The 17146-nt window shown below is 45.4% G+C and overlaps 2 protein-coding genes across 2 annotated transcripts in view; one reads left to right on the forward strand and one right to left on the reverse strand.

The window, feature by feature from the left end:
- The window catches only part of nrg2b (neuregulin 2b), a gene marked incomplete at its 3' end in the record, with an annotated part of 66963 nt that extends 59884 nt beyond the window's left edge, over positions 1-7079 (reverse strand). Inside the window, exon 1 of the mRNA XM_080466366.1 lies at positions 6269-7079. Within this exon, the coding sequence (XP_080322492.1) occupies positions 6269-6680 (412 nt within the window). The 5' untranslated portion in view covers positions 6681-7079. The remainder of the gene's footprint in view (positions 1-6268) is intronic.
- Positions 7080-12091: 5012 nt separating this feature from the next.
- Positions 12092-15823, forward strand: purab (purine-rich element binding protein Ab). Its single transcript, XM_080465884.1, has one exon. It carries the CDS (start codon positions 12161-12163, stop codon positions 13004-13006), a length of 846 nt encoding a protein of 281 aa, XP_080322010.1. The 5' UTR covers positions 12092-12160; the 3' UTR covers positions 13007-15823.
- Positions 15824-17146: the final 1323 nt, after the last annotated feature.

Consider the following 17146-nt stretch of genomic DNA (forward strand, 5'->3'; position numbering starts at 1 on the left):
AGGATAGCGTTCATCAAGAGACCTCTTCACTCAAACTGAAGCGCAAACTGCGCAAATGTGCGCTACTCTACAACAAGCCAGCAGGGGGCGATCAAGCTGTTATGCTGTGATGTACAGCTTAAAAGCCACAGTCATATTAAAACTAGAAGAAGAGAAGAAAATACATGTAAAGCTCACTAATTCCATAAACAACAGAGCAAACAAGCAGGTGGGTAACATGCTGAACCTAATTATTCCTAGATTATCAGCCGGAAGGATTGAGATGAAGAGCAGCTGACTGCTGGTTATTTCCTTGTGTAGATAGTACTGATCTCTTAATTCATTACCTCGCAGGGATTACAATCTTCTGGAAACCTGCTGTGACACGCAACCTCTTCTAAAAGTCTTCCCTTTGTTTGAAATGAACAGACCATTGTGGGTCTTGATGAGGCGGAAGAAAAGGCGCGAGCTATCACTGAAAGTTTTACAGTAAGCATTATTGCAGCATCTCTTTGTAGTTTCAAAGCTCCAGACCCCCCCCCCCCCCCCCCCACCACCACCACCACCACCACCACCACCACCCTCACTCCCTCTCTCCGTTTCTCTCCTCCTCTGTGTGGCTGACTGACAGAAGGGCAGGCATAAGCTGAACCGCACACTCCAGCTACAGTCAGCTACAGCAGGAGGAAGGTGGAGGGAGAGACTCCAGGTATGCAGCGTTAGATACAGCATCGGTGACAGGAACGTGTTTTTGGGCATCAGATAAAGCTATTTCAGGAAGAAAACTGTCAATGTATCTCAAAAGATATGCCAACAGCAGTGATCAGAGAAGACTTACATTAAGCTGAAGACTGCCTGCGATGTGAGACAGGATCGGTGTTGTACTTTTAAACTAGGGAAGGAGTGAGAAGTCCATGCAACTTGATTGTGGATATGAAGTGAAACCAGGTCGTGGGAAGGCAGAGGAGCGCAAAGGCTGGCCTCTTATCAATTACCCAACACTTGTAGCTTGAAATAGGATGTCTGGGCCCATTTTTATTCAAAAACTTTCCCGATTTCTAGTTGGAGTAATCTGATTTTGTAGGACACTTCATGTAAATAAGCTGTGTAGATCAGAGGTTGTGGTCTGGGGTGCAGTGGGGCGAGAGGAGGGCTTATTGGAGTGACTGTGGCAGACTCAATAACATAAATGGTAGGAGAGAGCCCGGCTCCGCTCTTGTCATTTAATCAACAGTAGCTCTGCTCTTGGAGGATGCCTCTGCTGTCTTTTATTGTGGAAAAGATTTACTCTCTTATAATTTCTATCACTGCCTGGGGTCCGTGCTTCTAACTTTAAAATGTTCTCAACTTTGCAACTATAACCTGATTATCAACCGCTTCAAAGTTATATCAGCTTCCATTATCAATAGCATCATGTTCACTGCAACAACTCATCCAACAGCGACACCTCTAGTTAAAAAATATTAGCAAGCAAGTTGAGCAACCAATCAATAATGGCAGCACTTTCATTTTTTTTTATTAATAATACCTTCAGCTATGACGAACAAAAAGTTATTTGGGTGAAAAAGTGTTGTCTCTTTACCAGAATCAATACAACTGTAATGCTACCCTGAGAATAAACATGCATTGTCTTCTTAAAGTTTTTTTTTTTTTTTTTTTTTCACCCTGTGGTGTTGTATTTAGCTTCTGGGAATGAGTCCAGTTTGGATATTACACCTCATTCAAAGGCCTGTGCTGTTTCTAATAGAACTGGTCTTACAATTGAAATTAAATCTAGTCAACAAATGTGTCAGTGAAATGATATTTTTGAAAGTTAGTGCAGGAGCTGCACCCTTCAACATCACATCAAATGTGGAGTTTTTACCTTTAATTGCAGTGTTGTTTCATGCAAGTTAACGTTTCCAACTTGTAGGTTACACTTTTTTTTTTTTTTTAAACTTTGGGGGAATACATGATAGCACTTTATTTTAGTTTTACATATCAAGAGCAACTGGGCACACCAAGCAAATACCTGGTCTCAACTGGTTTTCATTGACGTGTCAGAATCATGAACAAGTACCAAACAAAGAAGTCCAATTAGCATTTAAAGTGCAATCAACAGACAAGAAAAATGCGGATCTTGAGGATTCTAAGTAATTGACAAAAATGTGACTTAATGGTGACTTTCACATTTATTCATCAGCCTTAAGCACGGCTGTAATAAATTCTGGGTCATGGGTTTCTGAAGCCAATCCCAGCTGACATGGAGAACAAGCAGGGTGCATCCTGGACAGGTGACCAGTCCCACATAATAATATAATAACCCATTAATGCACAGGGAGGACATGCAAACCCCAAAGCCGAATCGAACAGGTCTTATTCTTGCTGTGAGGCAAGACTGCGAACCACTACATCCCCATCCAGGACATGACTGATATGTCAAATACAAATAAAAGAAGGCTCTCTAGATTTATGTTGAATGTAGTAATACACACTGTGATGGTGTCAAGTCGTTGCGCAAGATAGTGGTTTGTGGGTCTCTAGTATTTATGATTACTTCAAAATCGTCTGTATGAGGTAAAGAAAGTACTGGAACAGCCCAATATGAATGCCATAAAGACACTGTTACACGTAGTCCAAGAGGAGATGAACATATTATGTATAACAGAAGATATTATTTTGTTAAAATATTACCTACCAACGTTTTTAAGTTTATAAATAAGGTAGAGCACCAGGTACAAATCCCTGAGGTACACCAGAAGTTAAGGGGGGTTCAGGGAAACATTACAGGTGCAACTACAATCACAAGAGATGTGTAAGAAATGCCAAACAATCTTTCAAGAGAAGCCAATAAAATGGGGGGGTGTCATCAAAAGCGTAGTGGCAAAAACTATTTTTCAGAGTAAATTTGGCTGTATTACAAACAAACAATGAAAGACATCAGAATGATGAGCACATTCAGAAAGGCTAAAATAAAGAATGCATCATCCCTGCAGCACTGTTATGTTTTATACATACATGACAGAAAATAAATTATCATAACAGATGGAGGTTTGATATATGTCCCTCACAACTAACTCACACACAACAGCTGTTCTTCACATTATCAATGACTTCGCCAAATCAGCGATGAAATATTAAAACTAGCATTTCAACCAGGATCACCTATCACCTTGTGAGCTCAGTACAAATAACAAAAAGACTTTTTACAAAAAAAAAACCCAATGAAAATATAGATCCTGTCCTGGTGGCTGAGGCCAAACTGGCAACTGGAACATGATTTTGTTGATAGAAGAAGGGGGTGTTTCCTCGCAGTTTGGCTGTGATTGGTTGGTTGTGTTTAAACTTGCTCCTGGATTGGTTAGCCCATGGGTGTGTGTCTACTGACACACCCCTCACCAACCCATCCTGGAGCTACATTGACTTCAGTATACACTCTCCTGCTCTATCTACGCACACTTTCAGCCTGATTGCTGGCTGAGCTCCGGTTCCGGCTCCAGCTCCGGCCGTAGCTCATTCAGCAGCAACGCTGACTTCACTGCACCCACCTAGAGAGTGAGCGACAACTGTTTGGAAGACTTTACCAATATTGCAGGTATAGATTTTTGCAGATGAAGCATTAGTTTGTAATAGTTGACCTAAGACTTAAGCGTACAAGTTCACCTGCAAACCAACAGATTGTGCAGATCAGAGATTTACAACATGGATATTGCATTAACTAATATTTTACTATGATAGAAGTCTCAATGGAAATATAAGATTTTCTTAGACAGTTGCAGCGAGCATGGTGATGAATCTGGTGTCAAATTACAAGCACTGCACGGTACGGGCCCATCAGAAGAGAATGGACCTGGGCCAGTCACCAGTGGTGGCACTAGGGGTACGCTTGGCCTTTGAGGTGCTGGATTTGAATTCCAGTTGCAGTAGGAAGGACATCAAGCATGGGGACTAAGTTACATGACGTCTAAAAGGGAGCAGCTGAATGGACATGTCTTTTTTGAAGAAAAAAATTGTTTTACTGGTAAGTTGAGAAAAGTTGATTCAGCGGAGCGCCACAAAATGAAAATTAAACCTTAATCTTTGTATTATGTATAAGATTATGGTTGATAAGTAATAGAAACAGGACATGGGTGTGCATTTTCATGGTAATATTAATGTTGAGCACACGTCTTTTTCTACAATTCAAATGAGTGGAATGGCATTGTAAAACCACCTGAGTGGTTACAACATACTTCACTCCTGTTTTTGGTCACACGTCATCAATGGTGCTACAGTAAAGCATCAAAGATCAATGATAAGGCCATACTTGAGCTCAGACCTCAATTTGCAGTACATGTTGGGCTTGGATGTGGTTTGCACCATTGTAAATGTTCTTACATGGTGATCTGCTTCAGGGACACCAGCAGCAAGCATGACAAGAGTCTGGTGTCAAATTACAAGCACTCAACGCTACACGTTTGTAGTCACAGTGCTGTTAAGAGTTGATTCCTCCAAGCTCACCCGTCAGGAGACAGTGAAACTCAGGAAAAAAAATGTGAAAATGAAGTGCCGGTCTACATAAACGACTAGCACCAATAAATGATGAGTCCCTGTGACTCACAAAAAGCTAGTGGAAAAAAAAAAATGTGTGTGTGTGTGTGTGTGTGTGTGTGTGTGTGTGTGTGTGTGTGTGTGTATGTGTGTGTGTGTGTGTGTGTGTGTGTGTGAGAGAGAGAGAGAGAGAGAGAGAGAGAGAGAGAGAGTTGAATGACCTCATAAGTGGGTATCTCCTCTCCTGAGCTTATCCTTGCTTGGAAAATGTGTTTAGCCTAACTGCGGCCGCGCCTGTCATGAATAAATGACTTGATAATTTTAGTATGTCGGGGAGGTAAAAATAGTACATCATGTTGTCATCTCAAACGCTGGATGAACCCTTTGTTGAGACATCTAAGTGTGTTAATGTCGAGATGAAATACTTCAGACTGTTGGCGAGCACAGGAAATACACTTATCCTGGATTTTGTTTTATCAGTGACCAGAGATGAAACAGTGATGAATCGCTGTTCCCCAAAACACACACGTATGACATGTCAGCATCAAAATCATATTGTGTCTTTAGTGCATGAGAGGACACTACCTTTCTGTTTAATTCTCGGCTCAGGTTCACTACATCGCATGCAGAAGCCGGAGACACTACAGTTTGTACTTACACATCATCAAATCGGTGCCGTCTTTCTGAAAGCACTTTTTCACCCAAAAAAACAGAACAATGTTGTTTAAAGAGAAAAGCCTCAAGAGCTTTGTAGCTAACAGACTGAATCATATACATTATGCATTAATCAAGCTGGCCAAATCTGAGACTGTAGGAAATCAGTAAATCTACTTCTCTTGAGAGGAGTAAAAGTAGGAAATAAGACGACGAAATAAAGTGCACAACCATCATCTGAAGTATTCAGCGCCAGGATACTTTCTACTCGGGTCATGTGTAGATTGTTGCTTTTGAAGCCAATCCAGGTCAAGCTGACTCTTTTCCACACACACACATCCAGCCTCTGTTCCAATTATTTAATTTAAAGACCATGCATGTCGGGGGTTTTTTGACAGGTGGTGTGGAAATGGGCAACAAGTTTAGAGATTTGCTCTGTTACCACCACCCCACATACCGTCACTGCAGTTAACACTGGAAGAGTTTTACCATAACATCTGATGTAAAACGGCACCTCATTTGACATCTTCATGCTGGATGGAGGCAATGATGCAAACTTTTTGAAGGAGGTTCGTTCAAGCTGATTTCCATCGCATGTTCTGCCTAACTCTCCCTCTCTCTCTCTCTCTCACACACACACACACACACACACACACACACACACACACACACACACACACACACACACACACACACACACACACACACACACACACACACACACACACACACACACACGAAGCTACTAATGCTGATCTGCTCTGCACATGCAGGTTATTTTAGTGTAATGATGTGAGGATGCAGATCTGGAAGGCAAGTTTGTTCTTGCAGGAAGAAGCATCTCTTCTTGAGACTTTGCTTTACATTTGGGTTTGACTGGAGGATTTCACACGCACACACGCACACACACTTCTTCATTATGGGTGACCGGGTTATGGAGGATTGAAGTGTCAATCGGCTCCAGGCGCATGCAGGTGTACGCGCGCTGCCACACTGTATAGCCTCCGGGGCGTGCACGCGCGGAGGCAGAGCGGAGGATGTCTCCTTACATCACCATGGCAGCTCCTGTGGCCCCTCACGGTGCGCTGTGAGCGGAGCGTACGGCAGGTATGAGCCCCAAACTTACCGCACTTGTCGCACAGCACTCTCTCCACATCCTTCTTCAGCTCCGGCTCGCTGGCGTCCACCGGGGCGTACGACGCCTTGAATACCAAGGGCTCGGCGGTGGGGTCCATGAAAAAGATGTATCTGTGGTCCTTCTCCACCGTGGTGCACGGGGCCTCATAGCCGAAGTCCCCGACGGTGACGAGCTGCTCCCTCTCGAGGCCGCCGCTGTTGACGGGCCACACATCCAGCACTTTGACATTCACACTGTAGGGCTCCCGGGAGGAGACATTCTCCGGGGAGGAGCGCACCTCGCCCTCGATGACCACGGCTGATCGGTACGCCTGGTCCTGGAGGGAGTTGAGACTCGGGGCGTAACAGGCGAAGGAGACCCCGATGACCAGCATGGAGAAATGCACTGGATCAAGCCTCATGCCGTCAGCCTGTGCTGTGCTGCAGTGCTGCTGGGCGGCGGAGCGAGCTGGAAGAGAGAGACGGCGGCGAACTGGCTCCGGCGGCAGAGCGGGCAGGGCAGAGCGGCAGACCTTGTGGAAGTGTCCATGCCATCTGTGTCTGCCGCTGCTTTCCCCATACGGCTGCTGGCGTCGGATGGGGGGGACACACCAGCCTAGGAACCGGAAACGGCCCGCTTCTGCATGCTTAAAAATGTGATTGCTGCATTCTCCTTCACTAACCACCCTCCCCCTCTTATCTCCCCTTTTCCTGAAAGGCAAAACAAGACTCGTAAATTAGCCTCCTCTCGGATCCAGGGCTGAAACCTCTCTCTTTCTCTCTTTCTCTTTCTCCTTCTCTCTCTCTCCTCTCTCTCTCTCTCTCTCTCTCTCTCTCTCTCTCTCTCTCTCTCTCTCTCTCTCTCCCTCTCTCTCTCCCTCTCTCTCTCTCACTCTTCAGCTAATAGGCTAGCATCGCATGGGTGGGCGCATTGCCTCTCTGGAAGAAAAAAAAGCGGCTTGCGCGTACAGGGGGAATCACAAGAAAAGATACGCACTCCACGCACACGCACACGCAAAAATCGGGTCCTTTATCCACTTATTTCGTGCAAATCCGTCAGTCGGTGTGAAAAGACAAGAAAAAAAAAGAAGAAATGTGGAGCAAGAAAAGACGAGCAGGGACAAACGGACGGGTTATCCGATGAGGCGTTGCAACAGTAGCGCGCAGCCTCCAGCCGCGTCCCCTGCGCCCCTCATCAAGCGCGAGCAGCGGCTTACGTGAGCAAACATCACCTGTCCGGTCACTGGCGTCGGCTCGCCACGTCCTGCGCAAATACCCTAATGACCCGGGCACCCATCGGCGCACCGCCACGCACCCACCCGGCATGTGACCATGCCGGTTCCACCGTGCTATAAAAGCCTCTGCGGGTGGGAGCGCGAGAAATCACGCAAGGCAGACACGCAGCAGCCGGAGTGCGTCTGTAGCCAAGCCCCTGCGCGGCGCCCACTGTGGATCTCCGGTGCAAGAGGTGCAAGAGAGGCTATAGGCGACTGCTACACACACACACTGCGGATAGTTGTTGCGATGACTAACGCTGCGAAATTCTCTCAATGGATTCCTGAGCATGGCGAGTTTGGAGACTTGGTCTATAAACGCTCTCACACATAGCCTACATCCGCCCGCTGTAGGAGAGCGCACACCCAAAACCTGACATTTTCCACACTGTTAAGAAAATGATTGCAGCTCACTAATATCACTGCACACTTTAAGACACTGGGGCAACACGTGGTAGCAACAGTTACCACAAACTGCGGGTTTTGTGGAGGGGGAAGGTTCTGTCTCAAGATGTTGCCACTCCAGCTCAGCTACAGCGAATAGCACTTTTTTTCATAGAACATGTCTCCACCAATGAAATTACATCTTTACACAATCTGCTGACTCCTTTTTTTTTTTTTTTTTTACATTGACTATAAGTATCTCCTCCCTGTCCCTGCCCCCATCACTCCATCACGTTTCCCCCCATCAGACCAACACCATTCATAAGATTTTCCTTTTCCCTCCCTGTCAGGAGCTGTGCGCCCTTCGTTAGAGGTCAGGAAGCCGGTGATTGTCCACTCTGAAACGGGGATAAAATATGATGTCATACAGGGGAAAGACGGGCAGTCTTTTGTCTCTCACTGTAGATGAGTGGGATGATAAAGGGAATGTATAGGAGTCAATTTCATCCGAGGACGCACTTCCATCACGGCCTCATCCAGCCCGTCTACAAGCATCAGGGTCACATCAGGGAGCAGGCTCTGTCCATGATGCTGAAAGGCTTGATAGCCTTAATGGTTCGTCCCAACGGGACAATCACATGCTGGCTGACACACACTGCAGGCCACAGTCAGGTTGCAGCAAGAAATACCTCCCTCCTCTCTGCATGCATCCCTGTCAGTGTGTAAACTGAAGACTTCACCTCCTGTTTGTGGTGGTGGTGGTGGTGGTGGTGGTGTGTGTGTGTGTGTGTGTGTGTGTGTGTGTGTGTGGGTGGGTGTGTGTTGAGGTGACAGGTGCTTTGAAAAAAAAAAGTCTTTGTGAAAGATCCTGTGATACACCACCACTCCTTCTCTTTCTCCACCCATTGCCCACCCATTCACCGATCATTCATCATTACCTTTTATTTTAGTTTGTGTCCTGAAAGATTGTGTTTTCATTTTGTTATTAATGTAACAAACATGTATTGTGCTAGTATGTTTGAGCTATTACTGATGTTTGAAATGAGGTTTGAAATGTTTGTATCACTGAAACATGATATGCCTCACAATATAACATTTGAAATGGGAAACACATTTATTCATTCTCTTTCAGAGAAGTGGATCTCAAATTCTTTGGAAAAGCCATTTTTTGGAAACATGAATAATAACTCCACCACTGAACTGACAAGGCCTTTCATGATTATGGCAGTGAATAACTGCAATCACAACAGTAATGGTGAACTGAAAACAGATACATCATCATTTTACTCCATGATAAAGTAACAATGAGAGGTAGGTGTTTCTAAAAGCTTGTCAGATTATTTGCTATCTGATATCAGGTGATGTAATAATACTTTTCAACTGTTCTGATAAAGACTGAAATGGTTTTGATGAAGGGCTACATCAAACAAATCATCAGTTATTAATACAAAGAATACATCCTAAGTACAACTTGTGGTACTGTAGCTCAGTTTGTAGCTTTAAAGCCTACAGTACCTGGACGTTGTTCATATCTTTTGGTCCGTGGTGTTTGTATGCCGTTATTTCTGACAACAGAATCTGATCGACACGAGTGCTGGTATTAATTATAACTTGTTTGAAATACTGTTCATGATGTTGATGACAGGATGTGTGTTTTTGTCATGTTGCACATGAAATAGAAATTAAAAAAGTCAAGGAGTTTAACCTATGGTAATGTAGATATACAGTAATGAAGACATTAAACTGTGGTTAAACTGACCTGAATTTCCTACAAAACTAACTCCGGTTATTCTTAATCACTGTTGATAACATTTAATGTCAATATTTAACTTCTACCTCTCAAAACATTTTTTTTTCAAGATCATTGAGTGATAGGAATAAACATATAAACATAATAATCCTAAGTAGGCTTCTATTTACTTTGTTATGCCACACTGCAAAGTATTCGCTCAACTAACCAAAAACGGAAGTTTTAGAACATTTTTTAAACTCCCAGGATCAAGTGTTGAAACAGCTTCTTTTTGCTCGACAATCCAAAATGCACATATGATATTCATCATGCACAATAAATAAATAAAGCATCACTCCCGAGACATAGTTTTCAGCTGTATATGTCTATATCCCTTAATCACTTTGTTTTAATGTATATTAAAATCTTAATAGATTAAGATTTCTAATGGCTTTGTTTTAATGTATTTCTTTTATTTCTCTGTAAAGCACTATGGATTTCCTTGTGTCTGAATGGCACTCTATAAATACATTTGCCTTCCCTATACAGCCATTACCCACCGTTATCTGGAATTAGCTCCAGCACCCTGCGACCCTTAGCTGTCGAAAGGAGGTACAGAAAATAGAAGGATGGATTTGTCTACATGTTGCTTAAAACATGCTTAACTTGACACGCAGGATGACACGCTTGGATTCCTGAAACTTCCAGCACCATTGTATGATTTAGAGATATTTGGAGTTTTTAAAGACTTCTACACTTTGAAGTAAGAATAAATAAACACCCTTTACAGTCAATTTCATCATTGAAAATTATATCGCATTACACTGACCAACAACAATCCTTTCTACGTTAAAACTCAAACTAAGAAGAAAGGTCAGTGACGTGGCGGGGGTAGAGATGGAATCTGTACAGGCCGTCAGAGAGGAGGATACGATCCAAACTGAAGTCCATCCTGTTTCTAACGCCTCCATGATATTCTGGTCAACAGTAGGAGCAACTCCAGCCACAGACTCATTCCACCAAAGTAAATAGTTTTCATTGTGTTTTTCTGTCAATTCCATTCTTCCACTCTTATATTAGCCACTGTTGAACCTTGTACATGTTATTGTCCACTGAACACCTGATGATCAGTGGACATCACCAGATGACATCGAAGCCCCTCTATTCTATTCTATTCTATTCTATTCTATTTAAAGAATATAAAAATATGAAGACAAAAATTTGACTGGATTTCGAAAAAATATTTGGAGCATACAAGTTATTGCATAAGTTACTATTAGCTAACTTAGATTTTGAACAAAAAGTCAAACAGTGCCCTATAATATACGAGAGGGGACACAGACACCCACACGCACACACACACACACACACACACACACACACACACACACACACACACACACACACACACACACACACACACACAGACTCAACTTTCTTTAGAATTGTTAGTTTTGAAGAAACTGGACATTAATGAATAAAAGGTTTTTATTAAAAAAAAAGAGATTTTTCTTTATTAATCAAACAAGCAGTTAACACAAACATAGAAAAAAAATGCAAACATAGAAAAAAAAGGTATTCATAAAGTACTGTGTTTTCAGACTATTGACACACACACACTCACACACACACATATATAAGCGCCATGTGTGTGTGTGTGTGTGTGTGTGTGTGTGTGTGTGTGTGTGTGTGTGTGTGTGTGTGTGTGTGTGTGTGTGTGTGTGTGTGTGTGTGTGTGTGTGTGTGTGTGTGTGTGTGTGTGTGTGTGTGTGTGTGTGTATCTTGATGTTTATTTTTTTTCTGCCTGTTGTCTTTTCACCACGTTGCACTGATAAAAAGAGTGAAAGGCTCCCATTGAGAAACAGGTGCCAACCAGGCAAGTTCAATCAGAGGCTAATGATTCATGATGCTTCAGCCCCCCAGACTGCTGTTCCATTCATAAAAATCTCCTTTCAGGTCTGTCCCGCCTCTTCTTCCGCGGGTTCGCTGTCCGAGGTGCTGAAGGTCCAAAATAACTCTCCAAGGTGCTGAGACACCCCGAACCCTGCGCCAGGTGTACTGATATGTTCCAGGCACAGGAAAGACAAGCTTGTTTTTTTTATATATATATATTTAAAATATATGTACAGTTCCATGTGGAGAGATTAATTTATTCAGTCATCCATCCATGCATCCATGCATCATTCCGTGCATCCATCCATGCATCCATCTACATCTCTGGGTGTTATTGGTGCAGTGCTCCAGGCTCATGCGGGCGGGGGTAAACTTTCACTTCCACATCACGGGCAGCCGATGAAAACGATGCGAAACGCTGCAGGAACGCGTGTGGAGTCTTGAACGCAGCGCGCTCCAAGTACTACAGTGTCTCCAGCTACAGTTACTTTCATTTTTTTCAGCCTGCGCCGCGCTCTCGTCTCGCGATAGAGCGGCGGAGCGGTTTGACGGGCAGTCGAGGTTGCAGCAGCAGCAGGCAGGCAGAGGGAGACGGTGGAAGGTAAAGCAGGGAGGCAGCATCATGGCGGACAGAGACAGTGGCAGTGACCACGGAGGGCCCACCGCAGGCCCCGGCTCGCTGCCCCCGGGCGCGATGGGCGCCATGTCCCGGCTGCAGCACGACACCGAGGAGCTCGCCTCCAAGCGCGTCGACATCCAGAACAAGCGCTTCTACCTTGACGTGAAGCAGAATGTGAAAGGCCGCTTCCTAAAGATAGCCGAGGTCGGCGCTGGGGGAAACAAGAGCCGCCTCACTCTCTCCATGTCGGTCGCCGTGGAGTTCCGCGACTACCTCGGGGACTTTATCGAACATTACGCCCAGCTGGGCCCGTCCAACCCGGACATGGTGCAGGATGAGCCCCGGCGGGCGCTCAAGAGCGAATTCCTGGTGCGAGAGAATCGGAAATATTACATGGATCTGAAAGAGAACCAGAGGGGGCGGTTCCTGAGGATCCGGCAGACCGTTAATCGGGGGCCCGGATTGGGAAGCGCGCAAGGCCAGACCATCGCTCTGCCGGCGCAGGGGCTCATCGAGTTCCGCGACGCGCTGGCCAAACTCATCGACGACTACGGCGTGGACGAGGAGCCGGCGGAGCTCCCGGAGGGAACCTCGCTCACGGTCGACAACAAGCGTTTCTTCTTCGACGTAGGCTCCAACAAGTACGGGGTCTTCATGCGGGTGAGCGAGGTGAAGCCCACGTACCGGAACTCCATCACGGTTCCCTGCAAAGTGTGGTCCAAATTCGGCAACACCTTCTGTAAATACGCGGACGAGATGAGGAAGATCCAGGAGCGGAGTAGAGAGAAGCGGGCCTCCGAACTGCTACCCGAGGGCCCGCACGGTGGAGACGACGCAGACGACGACTGACTGATGTGAAACAACCCGAGACGAACCTGAACTCTGACTTCAAACTGTAAAATAGAAAGAAAGAAAGAGAATTTCCAAGGGAATCACCCCACACACACACACACACACACACACACACACACACACACACACACACACACACACACACACACACACACACACACACACACACACACACACACACACACACACACACACACACAACCTCCACACACTCAACCTCCACAGACATGGCAGCAGCTCTGCTGTCCCCTCGCTCATTTTACTGGATGTCACCCCACTTACCACCATGTAACAGTAAGCCGCTGCTATCAAGGATTGAACTGTAAGATATGAACTGTTTCCTACTTGATTTAAATGACAATGAACAGAGTGTTTATATCTCTATCAATGACAAGATTTTGCACACATCAAACCTATTTCGAGAGAGAGAGATAAAAAAAAATAATGTTTAAATGTTTTCAAACTGGTAATATACTAAGATTTATTCAAAACAAAACCAGAGGTCTATTATATGGAAATGTCAGTCTTCATGTAGAACCAATATTTGACATCAGCACAAAGAGAATATATTACGGAGTTTAATGAAACCAAAATCTGATACCAGATGTATAGTTTATTATAAAGGTACGCAGAATAAATATGAAAGCGCTCTAAAAGTGTATGAATTGTAGAACGCGAAACCACAGGCCTGTAAACACCTGTCCGCATGCGTGTAGGCTCGTGTCTTGGAAAAGAAGTCGTTGGCAAAGTAGGCTATAGTCTTTAATTTGACCTAAAAACGTTGTTTGCTAATGAAAGCATCTCTATCATGCCATTGTGGAAAGGTTGAGACACAAAAACTAAATAGCCTATTTTGTGCTCCTCAAACAAAAGGGATGAATCTATCTCCGAGCTACTCTATTGAATATCAACCTTCTTGCACCATGTCCATATAGACCTAAATGAAAAAAGTGCTAACTTAGATGTACTAATTATGATTTTGTGAATCAGCTGTAAAAAATGATCCTTATTAAGATACCCACGTTTTCTGTGGGGGCGTTTTTTTTTTTGTTTGTTTTTTTTGTTTTAGTTTTTTTTTCCTTTGTTACTTTGTTGTTTTTTCCTCTGGGGAGGGTGGGGTGGGGGATGCAACTAAAAAGTTATGGTCCACTTGTGGGAGCGCGAGGCGCCGGAAACAAAACAAAACAAAAAAAAATGACACGAGGCAACGCATCCTCTCTGAAGTCATTACGACCCGTGCCTTATACACTCCACTCGTTTACGTGTTCTCACGTGGATTGGTCTGTGACCTCGACCGCTGTACGTTTTCATTTACGAGTGCTGTTATGTAGGCAGAAATCTATACTCACCGGGGGGCCGTGGGATTCCCACCCCTGCAGTGCATGGAGCATGCGTGGCAACACCAAAAGTAAGCTGAGGAGGCTGCTCGGAGCCTGTGGGGACCAGCTGTGGGAGTTGGGTGGGGGAGGGGAGGAGAATTTGGGGTAGGCTCACCTGGAGCCCAGAAACCCTTAGCAGCACCCCTGGCGGTGTCTCCCTGGGAGAGGGGAAAGACCCGGGAGGTGCTGCCTGGTTGGAGATGAAAAACTGGAGATGTTTCGAGTGGCTTTGTGCACCATATGCACCATGATGTTGAAAAAGAAAAAGTAACTGATAAACTACAAAAAAGAAAAAAGATCTGGAGCGGCTGGATGAGGCTATTTTGTCAGAGCTGAGATGGATGCTGTTGAAGAGCCAGGCAGTCAGCCAGCCAGCCGGTCCCATGCAGGCGGTGTGAGGGCAGCCCAGTGGATGTAGAGGCCCATCAGTGCAGGGCCAAGGCAGTATCTATCTCTTTATGGTGCTACAGCCCCTTCATCGCTCCTCGGGGGCCTCGCCGCTCAGATTATGTCATTTTTGCATTATTGTTACTCTTTAATGCTCTTTTTTCCCCCCCTGTCAAGTTATTTTCTCCACGTTTTCTTGTCCGAACCACGTCAGGTTTCTCCCTCCCAGCCAGAGACGAAGCCAACTGACGAGTGTAAGACGTTTCATATTAGTGTGCAATATTGTATACGTGCCAATGGTGGCATTGTATCACGTGTATAGACTATAAAAATACAAAAAAATGTACAGGCTATGTGATCAGTAGATATTTGAAAGCATGATGATGAGGTCAATGCATCTGCATTATTTTTCTGAAATGTGAAGACTTTTCTTCTCAAGCACTTGCTCAAAAGTTAAAAGAAAAAAAAATAACATAAACAAGTGGGACTAGTAGTAAGGTGTTTTTTTTCCTGTCACATTCTGTAAACCAGTAGGCTGCCTTGTCCGTCTATCAGTGCGCGTAGACTAGTTCGGGTGTTTTTACGTGTTCCCTGCTGCAGAGTCACCCCAGAAAAATACTCTTTCCCCTTTTTAACCCCCCACCCCCCCGCCACACACACACACACACACACACACACACACACACACACACACACACACACACACACACACACACACACACACACAGACTCCCCCTGTTGAGGCCTCTTGTTGCTATCTGAGTGTTTGGGAGGCCTCTAAAGTATTTTCAATGGTGTCTACAACAGCACAAGGCCTCCTGTCATTAGAAGCCAGGAAACTGATTGTTTGGAGCCTGAGTGCGACCCCTCCGTCTCCCCCTGGGACCGTCCATCACGGGACAGGTGAACCAGGATTTAACATTGGCTTTGCTGTGGCCTCACTTGAGCTCAGTGATAGTGATCGGCCACAGCAGACCCAGAGGGTAGAGGGTTTTGTTGTTGTTTTTACAATGAGGACCGCAGTCCTTTTCTCTCTGATGTGGGCAGGCTCCCATCCTCTTTTTTCCAGCTTGGGCTTCAAAGTATGGAGAGAAGGGGGGGGGGGGGGGGGTAACTGTCTGTGCAGTAAAAGTTCTGTGTGTACATCTTTATGGGAGACACGGTCCAGTCCTTGTTGTGACCTGGCTGACCTTTAGGCTTGTATTGAAGTTGTGCTTTACAATTAGAGTGTTTTGAGAGCTTCATTCACCACTCAGGTTGATTCAAAGCTATAAGAGGGGAGTGGGACAGACCCTGGTGGCAGATGTTGTCGGCGTGCTGTGCCGAGTTGGACGGGAACTGCAGACAGGCTGGATTGCAGCTTTAGAGGCCTCAGCTGGGTAGAAGTGGTGAATGCCGCTCCAGCCAGGGTCGAGCAGATACGTAGGAGGAGGAGCGGAGAGCACACCCAGGCTGGAAGGGTCCTGGATTCAATATGCTCCTGGCAACAAGAGCGGGATGGGTTTTTTTGGCTTGAGTTTGTCTCTGAGTGACAGTGAAAGGCCCAATAAAGCCTGGCACTGCACTGTAGGAGAATTTAACCAACCAGCAGCCTACTGCAGACCCCCGACCCAGCTGTAGGACCCACTGAGGACTTTCTTCTCTGCTTTCAGAGGAGCACGGGAAATCTCCTTCCTCTCTTTGCAGAGCCGACTGTAATTCCTCCACACTGCCCTGTGAATTTCAACGAGCCCATTCCTATTGAACACACACGCCACCTATGACTATGTGCCCAGCAAAGCACATCCGAGGTCAACCTGAGTTCATCTTGGGTTCAACGTGAGCGCAGACTCTCTGAGTGGTGATGCAGCACTTTTTACCCCCCAAAGTGTTTGAGCTGCACAAAGACAGGAAACACAACACTCCCTCTCTAATGGCCAAATATAAGAAGAGCTTGAACCTGCTCACTGAGTTCACTTTGTGGTTGCCTCACTCTGTGAACCCCACTTTTTTTTTTTTTCGAAGACATGTTGTCTTGTTTTGTTGCAGTTCGCCAGGTGCTATGGGGTCGGTTGTGTTTTCAGCGAGAGTTGATCCTGTCGTGAAACGTGACTCGTCTGTTCTGGGTCACATCTCTGTCGGGGTTACGAAGGAAGTGGGGTGGATGGTGTGCATGTGTGTGTGTGCGTGTGTGTGCGTGTGTGTGTGTGTGTGTGTGTGTGTGTGTGTGTGTGTGTGTGTGTGTGTGTGTGTGTGTGTGTGTGTGTGTGTGTGTGTGTGTGTGTGTGTGTGTGTGTTGCTGAAAATATCTGTGCTGAAATCAGATTCCACACGTTCCGAGAGCTAACCCAGTAAAAACACCTGGAGGAGTGACCTTGCAGTCACATCACAT

The sequence above is a fragment of the Lipophrys pholis genome (assembly GCF_963383615.2).
Source record: "Lipophrys pholis genome assembly, chromosome: 6".
NCBI classification, from domain to species: domain Eukaryota; kingdom Metazoa; phylum Chordata; class Actinopteri; order Blenniiformes; family Blenniidae; genus Lipophrys; species Lipophrys pholis.